The sequence below is a fragment of the Bombus vancouverensis genome, chromosome 10 (genome assembly GCF_051014615.1).
Source record: "Bombus vancouverensis nearcticus chromosome 10, iyBomVanc1_principal, whole genome shotgun sequence".
NCBI lineage: Eukaryota > Metazoa > Arthropoda > Insecta > Hymenoptera > Apidae > Bombus > Bombus vancouverensis.
In genome coordinates, this window is record NC_134920.1 from 11,285,857 (window position 1) to 11,298,156 (window position 12,300).

General features: G+C 40.4%; 1 protein-coding gene across 3 annotated transcripts in view; it reads left to right on the forward strand.

Annotated features, from left to right (window-relative positions):
• Positions 1-12,300, forward strand: part of dgo (ankyrin repeat domain containing protein 6 diego) — a 135,536-nt gene that overhangs the window by 75,720 nt on the left and 47,516 nt on the right. For all 3 annotated transcript variants that reach the window (XM_033337079.2, XM_033337078.2, XM_033337080.2), the window contains one exon: positions 5,880-5,981. In XM_033337079.2, the coding sequence (XP_033192970.1) occupies positions 5,880-5,981 (102 nt within the window). The remainder of the gene's footprint in view (positions 1-5,879; positions 5,982-12,300) is intronic.

The following is a 12,300-nucleotide window of genomic DNA, read 5'->3' on the forward strand; positions in this document are numbered from 1 at the left end:
TCTTCGTACGTCTTATTCTAACACTCGGCTCACGACTTCTGTCTTCCCAGGTCAAAAGATGCTGACCCTCGACCCTCGCACCCTTCTCCCACTCCTTTACTCATTTAGCTTTAACGTCACCAAGGCATGTACTCTTAATTAACACTCTTTCTCTCTCTGTCTTTCTCTCTTCCCCAGCACACTTTCGATTCTTAGTTTATACCTTAAATTTACAACTTATACTATCCCGAGAGCACTCGAACTTAAATATATGATAGACCAAGCGTATACCCCCCCTCCCCTTTTTTATATTACACGCGTTTCCTCTGCTTGCTACTGATTCTTGTAGTTTACTCGCATCCTAGTAATTATCATAGATAAACGAAACGTTTACTCGATATACGTGTAATTTATGTACATAGCTGCTGAGTAATTTATTACGCGATTTTGTAAAACTTCCTTTTGACAAAAACCATCGACACATCTTATATACGTTGATTTTTATTTTTCGTTGTTCCGCGATTCTCAGGATCTTGAGGCAATAAATATTGTCATTGGGTTTGGCATCGTTACGACCAGTTGTTTGGTCGTTTTTCGGGCCTGCAGGATTTATACGCTTCCTCGAACATCGAACAACCTTTAATCATTCATGGATAGAACAACGTGCAATGTTAATTATCGGTGGAAGCGCTGCAAGTTTCGTTCTGCTTGTCAATAGCGATTAAAGTATTATAAACACGCAGGAGAACAGCGGCTTTCAAACATGGATTACGGGATCATGGGCCGGTTTGGCCGACTAAAGGGCGTGTTACATCGCATACCAACGTGCCTCGTATTGGGCCTCTGCGCGGTGCGTGCGCAAAATTCATGGAACGGTCCAAAAAAAATCCCCGTTGCCGTTCTTGCATCTTCCCTTGCGCCTATAATTTTCCAAGACCGTTCACAGGAACAGAATTTCTCATCAAACATAGCTCCATTTCGATTTCCGAAGCATTCGTCTAACAATCTCATCAATTTCATGACCTTTCGCTGGATTTTAAAGTCTAACGATGTCTATATTTGTTGGAATATTAACTGGAAGAAAATTCGAATGAAATTTAGAAAATTGTAAGTTAATTGCAGTAATAATTTTCCGTCACAAAAACAGAAATTTAAGCGAACTATGACGCTACGAGTACATGGAAAGAGAAGGTAATAATAGGAAGTTACGACAAGATTACGATAATAATGAATCAAGTTACGCCCTTGTTACGAGATTAAACAGATCACGCTTGTACTCCATCATCTAGCTCGTATCTTTTATTTTTCAACATTAGCAAATTCATCTATTATAGAACAAATCCCTATAATGAAATAACTATCATAAGAACTGTTATACAAGCTTGAAGAAGTCCAAGCATCGCTGACATCAATTTTACGGTCGTCATACGAGACTAATCTGGCTGATTAAAATTAACACACTCGATGCGTATCGTTTAATTATGTCTCCTGCTTTACCGACGCAATAATTTACTTAGCCTTGTAAATGTTGTTCGATGCGTAAAAAAACGAGCATATTCTTCATCCGTGTACGTGGTGTTAGGTACTTAAAGATTATTCGATCGGTAATAGCTCTTCGTCGTTAAGTAACTTAATTAGCGATTAACAGGAATGGTCGACGCGCACTGTGGTTAGTCTAATCCCTGGATTATAGGTTGAACGAAGTACAGCTGACACGAGAAGACCACGAGTACTTCCGGTAAAAGGGGAGGGACAAGGTATAGCGTATCATTATCGAATATACGGTTCGTGTATTTCCTGCAGGTGGACGATGATCTTCGAAACGTTACATTCGTGTAAAAAACCAAGGTCTTTAATTTAAATTTTTTACTACGAAATTTGTCTTTATGTTGCGATACGTTCGTTAAGAATCTTCGAACGAAGTTGATTTCTAGACCAAGAAATACGACAAGAATATAAATACAATGGCAATGTATATCTCGTAAGAATGGAATAATTTCTCTCTTACAACGATCGTTTCAAAACGAATGCATATAATGCAACCGATTTCTCACTAGCACCGCGGTTTCCCTTCTCACGATAAATTCTTTACAATATAATAATATTAATTGCAATTATAGTAATTCTTCTTCAGTTAGTCATAACAGTCTAGGAATAAGTTCCCTTGTTTGTTTCCAATTTAGCCAGTCAAACGAGACGCGTTCGTATTTCAAATGCTCGATGAGATAAGAAATGTACATTAAATGTTTGCAAGGCCCCTACATGCATGAGAAAGACTATGATTAACTGCATCATGGTTGTGTACGGAATACATTGTTCTCGGTTGACGAGGCAGCGAGAAAACACAAGTTTCTGTTAACACTAAACAACGACGTTATGAAAAACTTGGCAGTAGTCAGGTAATTAAGACAGGATTGTTAGTCCGGGTTGTCTCGCGGAAGGTAAAGGGTCGCTGTAAGTGTTTCAGCAGATACATTAACACGGTTTTCATTCGACGATCGCACCTTGTTAGGCTGTTACTCGCTTTAACGTGCCGTGAAATCGACGTCCACGCGAAATTATTTTGGTTTCTTTCTGTTAACGAGATTACGTGCCGTAGGAAATGGAAAAGAATTGCCTGAAAAAGGTACCAGCGGCTCGACTATTTCGTTCTTGAAAAATTGCTAACGTTAAAAATTGCTAAGACGTTAGTTCGTTTTCCATTGGTTCGTTGAAATTTGTCGCTTTTTCCGCCTCGATAAAATTACTGCGAACATCGAGACACGGACGATGAAACTAAAAAGAGAAGAATTAGAAAGTCTTCGTTCTACGTGTCTCAACTTCTCAAGTTTCTAAAATAATCTCTGCAATTAAATCTTCGTAAAAGCACGCGTAAAGCTATAAAAGCAGAACTTCCATTCGCCCGTTTTAGTAAACGTTGACTTTTAAATAATTGAAATCCAACACCTGGTTTCGTATTAACATTAACGAAACTTGAAAGCAATAAACCTGATCCTCGAGATATTATAATATATTCCTAGCTACCCTATAAATTGAATCAAAATTACGATCGAACCGTCGATCATATAGTATCGGATAACAAAAATTAGATAACAAGCTGCTACGATAAATAAGCGAACAAGCTCGTCTGGAATGGAAGAACGATCGTATTTCATGCACGAGCCTGTTAAAATTAAGGAATGGCGCGAAAGCTGGTTGATTTCTTTGTACAGAAAAGGAAAGGGCGCGAGTTTTCTCGGTTGTCGAAGAAAGACGACCGCTCTCAAGCTGCAGTTCCATCACTCACAAGCAATTTGAATGATTCATGAGTGCACGCGTCCGTCGTCCGCATGAGAAGGGGGAAAAAATAACTAACTTTCCCGTTTACAACCGTAGGAGATTTTCATGTAGGACTCGTCGATGATCCCTAGTCGCTCGTTGAAAATCTTGCAGCCACACCGCGAAGGGGGTGAAGTTTCGCTCGGAGGGATAGCTTCATGATTTATGGAAGATGCGTCGAGTACCTACCGCGTTGGAATTATTGGCAAGATCCTGATATGTCTTCGTCGCAATTGTCATCCTGATTGTAGGACGGTAGTATCTTGCCACGTCAAATGGCCACGTTGGTCATTTGTCCATTTGCGATCTCGTCCGGACACGGTTTTCAGCGGACAATTTCAGCCTATTGATTTCCATTTGAAGAGGATACGTATTTCGTTTGGCGAGTGCGCTGAAAATTAGTAGCACGCGTGAGAACGGGTCTTTGGAGTTTCGATTTTTAAAGACTAATTTAGCAACGTTAAACGATGTTTAATCGGTCTTTATCTCACGTCTCGGGACTTTGCAATTTCCAATGTTCAAACAGTCCGTCGAATAGTCGAATTTTCAAATTGCAGGATTTTAATGTTTCCAATTACGTCGCTAATGGCAGTAATCGTTGTAATCGTAAAGTAGATGTAAAATAGGTTTAATTTCGTTAATCGCTTTAGAGGTGTCGTTCACGTTTGAGTTAAGCTACGGATAGATATAAAAATAATATTCGTGGATGTATGTGTCAAAGATCTTGACCTGGGCTAATAGATTAAGAGATGCATCTCGGAAGGCCAATATTATTCGATAAAAAGAAAACACCCAGTTTCCACACTTGTACCATACTATATAGGTATCTATGTGCGAATTTACGTTTAAATTCAAGCATTATTAACGCGCCGAGGCAGCGAACCCTAACGAGAATAGAACCTCTTTTATTATAATCGATTGACCAGCGAATAATGTGGATTCATCGATGGACACATCGATAGATTTGATAATACGTTCGCGGTATCTGTTGAGAAATCTAACAGGAGGTACTCGTGTTTCGCATCTACGAATTTTTCCAGCATGTAATTGCGTACTGAAACGATCGTGCATCACGTGTGCGATAAGTTAATCGCGATATTCGATCGTACGATAAGAGGGTTAACGCGTTTCGAGCAACAGATGCAGGAAACATGTTTTCTCTGCTGTTGGCGTTTATACGTGCTTTTTGAAATCTTAATTTCTGTACTACAATAAAACTTCTGTAGAAAATAGAACAAGTTATTGATCAGCTCTCTGCGCTTTCTTACGTATAGAAATAGATTCTCTGTACGGCAAAATACGTTCGTTCGAACTTTCGTTCATCTTTTGCGAAGGATAACGTTTATACGTGTAGAGCTGGTTCGACTAAATAAAAAGGAAAATTCCGTTGAAATAATCGTTTGCCCCAAGACAAACAATTATCGGTTTAACGCTTCACACCTTTCTAAATGTATTTAGCATAGATATCGTTTTCTACGCCCACGACAAAGTGACTTTTTCTTCCATTTTCTACTTAACGGTACCAAGTTACGTGGAACGCCTTGAGCTCGAGCCACCTTTAAAAATTTATACGTGACAGTTTCTCGGAGGTAGACAGTTGGTCTGTGAACTACTTAGGGATTTCTCTATCTTTTTAGTGAGCCATTCCCTCGTCCAGTCGTACATGTACGATCGTCCAGACCCTTTCGACTACCAGCACGAGATAAGACGATCGTTCGACCGTGGAATTTTTTAATTTATGACCACACGAAAACTCCGTGGACAACGAGTTTTTGACTCTATTAGCTTTTAACAAGATTGAAACGTTTACGTCAAACACTTTATTACTTTCTCTCCTTTTTACGTCTTCTTCTTGTTAAAGCAACGGAGTTCGGTTACGCGTCTATGAGTAGATCGATCGTCGACAAGATCGTATTCGTTCGTTGCTCTGCGTGCTTATTTATACCGAAATTCTATTCGATTTTATTCGAATAAGGAAAAATTTGAGTTTACGTTAATTTAGATTCTTTATAGTTCGTATCGTATTACAGTCTGTCACTTCCATCTGGAAAATAAATGCTCGTACAAGGCCATATTTTTGTAAACCGAAGAAACGATATACGATGGTATAGAGAGTTAAGGATCTATTTGATGTACGGACGCTTCTAAAGTCGTTTCATATTTATAGCGGAATGAATCAGAAGGCAAAAAGAATTTCTGATACAGAGAATTTTTAATGTATTTTCTAGCGGACGTTGGCAAAACACGGAATGCCATCCATCATAATCATCTTGGTAAAAGTGTATCATGGAATGAACGACGTTGCTCGATGCCAGCGAAAACTGGAATGAAACGAATCTCGAGTTTAGGCACGTTCCACCAGGGATACAAGATTTCAAAGGCAAACATAATATATTAACGTTTGCAAACGTTACAAGCGAAAGAAAACGCGCTGATAAATCTTTCATAACTTATAATGTCACTGGAACGCTTTAGAATTCCGCTACAAGACATTCGCGTGTATCAAATCTGAAATTAGTAAAAACGTTCGTTAAAACGTATCTGTTGAACGTTAATAATTTTTTATTTTCATTTGCTTTCAGACTGGTGTCACGGCACTGCAGAGGACTGCTACCGAGGGTCATTTGGAGGTAGTGGAATTATTGCTGAAACACGGCGGCGACGTTGCTCGTCAGGATAACGTGGTGAGTCAGAATTTTGTTTCATCGTATACTCTTTTCCTATTGTGTTTTTACTACGACGACAGATCGTTACATCGCGACCGGGAAACTACGTTACTTGGAAATCTACGCACTCGTTTACGAAAATTTCCTTCCATTTGCTTCTCAAAATAATTTCACCGTACATAGACTTCGGTGACTTTAACGCACGGTTAGACAAGAAGCGCTACCTTTTGCGCAATCTTCCTTCCCCTATCCTACAGTATATTACAGTATAAACGTAAGTAACTATATATACACACATATTTCCATTTTCCAAAATTCCGATGTTTTATCGGACTTTTTCGTTCGACTTTTAAACTTCATTTTATTCGCCGCTGTAAATCGTTGCAATCGGTCGAGCTATGCAAAATCTGAGTCAGCGTACGGCTAACTCCAAACCGTATATAAACCACGATTATTTCTGTCTATTTCCAAAGAAGATACAAAATACAAAGAGAAAGCGAGGGAAGATGCATTCACGAGGAAAACTCGTTTGGCGCGTCAGAAACGCATAAACGTATGTTTCTTTAGTTATTTACCAGCCCTTTGGGCGAACAAATCCAAGAGCTGTGCAGTATACTCTTACGTTGATACGCGTATGTTGGTTGGGCGAGCCTTTGGGCGCACAGCACCCGGTCCACGAGCAGAAAAACGAGAGGAAAAAGCCGGCGCGGAGAAATCGCTACCGGGAAGAGCGACACGGAGGATCGCGATAATTTCGTGTTTTTTCTTTTTCGTTCTTCTTTCTTTAGAAGAAACAATTTACGGGGATTTTTGTTGCTACGCATTGGCAGCGGTCTTTTATCACTTTCTCGAAGTCGATCCCTCGAGGCGTGGATTTTTATCGTTTTGCCACGGCAGTTTCGTAACGCCCCGGCGGAACGTGTCCCCCTTTACCGTGGTTAACGAGAACGCGACACTCGCCATGGATAATAAATCCACGGCTGTACCGTGTCCATGTCGCTTGATAGATGCGATTACAGCCGAGAGGATATGGTATATCGCCGAAGCGACTCCGTTGTAAATCGGCGAAAGTAAATTGGGAAATGGCGACGATGCGGAGATTTCTGTTTTCTGCGGAGGAACATCGCGAATTCTTGGGATCGCGAGCGTACGTACTCGGGCAGATAAATTTACGGCGAAATTGCGTACAAAGAGGAACGCAATGTACGTATCGTGGAATATCGTCGGCGAAGGTGGCATTATTTCGGGGTCACTAAAAATTTTTCGTTTGAGGCTTTGTTTTCGAGAAAATCGACTTTGAATTTTTGCTCGGTACATGTGCACTTTATCGCGTCTCGTTATAACGGATCTCACTGTTGGAAAAATCTCTCGATGGAAAAAATTAAAAAAAAAATTTCATTCTATATTTTCGACTTCTTTTTTCGCGTAGAATCACCCCCTTTCCGCTTGTACCACCAGTTACCAAACACCCTATATATTATATTTGGCCCGATCATCGTACTACGGGCTATGCTCGTAATATTTACGTTTGGTCCCGTCATACACTACAGGATATGTCCGTGACATTTACGTTCGGCCTGATCATCGTACTACGGGCCATGCTCGTAGTTGTAGGTTAAGGGGTTAAAGCAGGAAATAGTTACACCGCCGGTATTAAGAAACTCGTTGACGTTTTGCACGAATTACCCGCTGTTCCCTGGCTTGGAAAAGTACTTAAGTGATTTCTGTCATTGAGCACGATGGTAGTAATTATCGAAGGAAGAAAAACGCATCTGCGAACGTTCGATCAACATTCGGCTACCGAAAGTCTCGTTAATATCGTATGCAAATCGAATGCAGCATGTTGCTGGCGACTGTTCGCAGGTGCGAACGTAGCACGAAACTCTTGATCGATGATTATCTCGTCGGCCACGACGATACACGCTGCTGTCATCAAAGGTCAGAGTATGATAGGATCGATATCGACGCCGTCATTAAGTCGTAAACCGTTTAATGGCTGTCATTACCGATATCGTATCGCGTTTATCCTGGTTTCGCGTTAAAGAGCCGCGTTCTCGCCGACCGGGGATAGCGATTTCGACATTTTTACAAGGCAGCAATTTCGCGGATGGTACCAGAGCCGCTTCGCGAAACCAACGACAAGAAAATCACGGTAGGCGTGTATATTTTACGTCTTAATGATGGCCTCTTATTGATCCCCGAATCTTGCCACGATCGGCCACGAAACACCACGGAAGGCTCCTTAAATGATATTTATAATATCGTCAGAGAAACGTGGTGCGGTAAAGTGATGCGTTTAAACAACGTAATCGCGCGTACTTTGCTACTGAGACACGATCGCGTCTACGTTATTTTTGTTGAGAATTTTGGATCTTAATAGACAAAATAATGGTATAGGAACGCTAAATTTACACTTGGAATTTATGTTAGAATAGTTATATATTTATTTGATAAACGATTTCAAAGATATTCATCGATGCACACTTACACGCGTCTCACCTTCTTCCAGATCAGACTGTTAACTGACTGAACAGTTTACATTTCTTTATTTTCTAGACGCCGCGCACACACATGCTTCCACACACTGATATTTACACACAAGTATCGCTACTACGCAGCTAACCTGGTCTAGCACATAAAATTATACATATGTCAATAATTTTCATTTCTGATTTGAACCGTTCAGAAGCCAGATTCTTCGACTATATTATCCTTCGTCGTAAACTTATTTATTGCAAGAAGATCACGTAAATAACAATAGATTGCGAGGTAAATTTCAAAAATGCTATTTATAACATCGCCGCTCTTCTCTGAATTTTAATTTACGTAATTGCACGTTTCTTGATGTACGGCCAGGAGTTCGCGAACGTCGTTTATTTCAACGAAACTCTACCTAGCGTTCGATTAAATAAACTTCAGCCGAATGAATTCACGTAACTCGTACGCGCCCGAGATCTCTTCGTTACTCCGTACTTCCTGCACTGTTAAATTTCATAAAACGTCGAATAAAGAATTAAGCTTGCCTTACCCGTGCCGCGTTTGATCGAAGTGAAATTCGAGCGATACCTCGAAGAGAAATAGCATTACGGTTACTATAAGCGACTTAACGTTTGACGTATTACGATCTGCCCTGAGTAGAAGCGATTGGAAAACGATTAATCCGTGGCGCGGCGCGCGGCCAAACATTTTCGATTGATTATTATCGCGCCGATAATCGTGGTTGGTACCGATGGGATCGTTTAATGAGCAACAGACACGTACTTAAGTCGGGAGGAGCGGCCATGCTGGCCCCGTAATGCGTGGTATTAAGCGCGCAGAAAATATTTATCTTCTGCGTTGTTCGAGTAGTTTCGCGGAATTCCACGCTGCTCGGATGTACGGGGCTGTTCCTTAAACTCGCTTGCCGGCCAAGAAGATACGAATATATTATTTCTATGGGAGTCGGTGAGACTTCATCGACGATCGTTTGATGAAATTATGGAAATTTATGTATCAAGAAATTGTAAATTCCTGCTGCTGGCCACAATTATCGCTGGATCTACGTATGCTACCTTTTCGCCATATTTCGCGTGGAAACATCGCTATATGGATATGATGAACGTAACGCTTTTAATTAATTATTGCTTCTATACCTGTTTTTTTATGCGAATCGATATGATTCTAGCTTTCATCAGAATATGGTCAACGAGATTAGGTACATACAGCTTATCGATCTGTTGACGCTGGAGAGTCGTTTACTAGATGGTTTATACGAGGATAAATGGATAATTTGACGCAGACAAATAATATGCAGATTACGATTATTTTTATTTTATTTTACATAACCTTTCGCTCGACGATAAATTTTCCTATTGAGAAACTCGCTTCTCTCTTAACTGTGTGCCAATCTTTTACCAAGACTTTAAGCCACTTAACACTTCGACTGCCACGATGGTCATATGTGACGGGCCACGGTTTCTCCTGTGACGCCATCATCCGGGGTCATTGGCGACCGGAGCGCTTGAACTTCTTACAATTGTAAAAATTGAATGAAAATCGACAGTTAGGGCATTTTGAATACAACCGATAAATAGAAGATACTTTGAGATAAAAAGTGCCCCATTGAACAATTCAACATTTTTACTAAAAAATTGATAAAAAAAAATGGGGACAAATCTTGCACTGTGTTAACACTAGAACTAATTGCTTCTGTAAGAAAGTAATAAATCGATAAATATACAAATATTCTATTATTACGTATTTTTTAAAGACCAGTCATTTTCACTGGTTTTGGTCGAAATATCTTCGTGTTAACTATCTGTAGTTCTAGTGTTAAAACACTGTGGCGTCCTGAGCTTAACACGTGATTTCAGCGTGGCAGTTAAACTGTCAAGCTACCATTTCCTTTCTACTTCGAACGTAAAATTTCTTCGATCTTCGTTCAGACGTTACCATTCAGCTCGACGAAACAACGAACCATCTTCCACGAATTCTTCCATCGTACGATATATACAGAACAGGATTTTAACAAGGTTCGTGGTAGAATTTTGCACGGCGGGGAGTCCCCGAAGCGCATTCCCCTTTTTCAATCGGCGCGATTCGCAATTCCCGATGTTATCCGGGTTCGAGTGACAGCTCGGCGATATCTCGCCGCGTATATTCGCGGCAACCAGGATGCAAATGTCGAAAGACTCGAGATCGGCCAAGAACAAAACGGTGAACGAGTCGCGGAGGGCTATCGACGCTCGTGAATCGATTCTCGATAGGAAAGAGAAAGAAACGCGTTGGTGCGAAAGAATGCGCTACCACGGGCGTCTCTTTCTCGCGAAATTCCATTCTTTGTATCTTGCATTCTCTGGATACGCCACGTATGTTAAGTCCCTGCTTTCGTTCTTGGCTGTTAACGATTTTTAGTTGGCCGAATATTTATACAGGTACGACATAATCGACGAGTTTCGTCGATAAGATACACGTCCGAACGTTGTTTTCATCGAACTCACGATATCCTCAACTTTGGCTGATCTTCGCTCAGTATTTAGAAAATTCGAAAATTATAGCACCGCTTATCGATAATATTATTAGGTTGTCCGAAAAGTTTCTTCTGTTCTATAAGGAAATAATAGACGCACAATGTTTCTTGTTTTATATTAGTTTATCGAATTGCGCACGAACATAATGATAGAAATAGAACGAAACGGACGATACCTAATTCAATAAAATAATACAAAACAGAAATTGTTGTTCATCTATTATCGCTTTATGAAACGAAAGTAACTTTTCGGGCATGCTAATAATTTTAGACAGTCTTCTCCTCGAACTATCGCCTCCTCGCATCTCCCACGACCTTTTTACATCGCTTTTATGCGCGCGTTTCACGAAACGTCGAACGAGACGCGGAACGAAAGAGCGGATTTTTCGACGTCAATAGGAAGAAAAGAGGATCGAATACGCATTGGAAGATTCGAAGAAGCGATACATGGATCCTCGAAGCGTCGATCGACAGTTGGTTGTGCGGTGTTCGTGCTTCTTTTTCACCGATTTTCACGTCCGACATGGTTGCTCGTTTTCTACCTTTGCCGTTGTGCTGCATCGCAATCGAGAATCGCGATCTATTCCCTCGAGGCGATTCTGCTACGTCGATAATTGCTTCATTTGGATACGAGGCCGCGGATAGGTTAATTGTAAGTTTCAAGTGGATGTGATTGAAGAAGCGATTACGAGCGTTACTTTGTAACATGGCCGCACACTGATGGATATAACGTTGTTTTTCAATGAAATTAATAACAGGGTATGTTCCGATATTAAATATTAAATTACCGGGCTATTGGATACTTTCAATAAGAAAAAAGCGAACAAATAACATCAACTTTACCGTATCGTTACAGGGATTATGGGAAATAAAAAAGCTTCGTAAAAATTCGAACAGCTTCCTCGCCATACCTTTAACATGCTTTTAGCGTTTAATATTTCTTCATCGCGGTTGATTAATTGTTACGTAATTATTTCTCTTTCGCGCTGTGGACACGATCGTTTCTTATTTTTACTACTCGTTTTGCGATATAGTCGAATACAGAAGATCGACAAATCCAAAGGAATCCACGTATTTCCCCAATTTTAGTTCTGACTAGTAACAATATTAATAATATTAACCGAAAAGTAATAATAAATTTATACCTATGTTATACGTGCTGTGTACTGTAGCATCGTGGACGAGGGGCCTGGGGGTGTCGTGCGAATTATAAACAAACGATTGCGGAACATGTGCGTGGTGAGGCTAAGACAAAAGACATTAAGAATTAACAGACAAGACGAAAGACAAAGACAAAACGAATTAACAGTCATTGCGAGTTGTGACGTC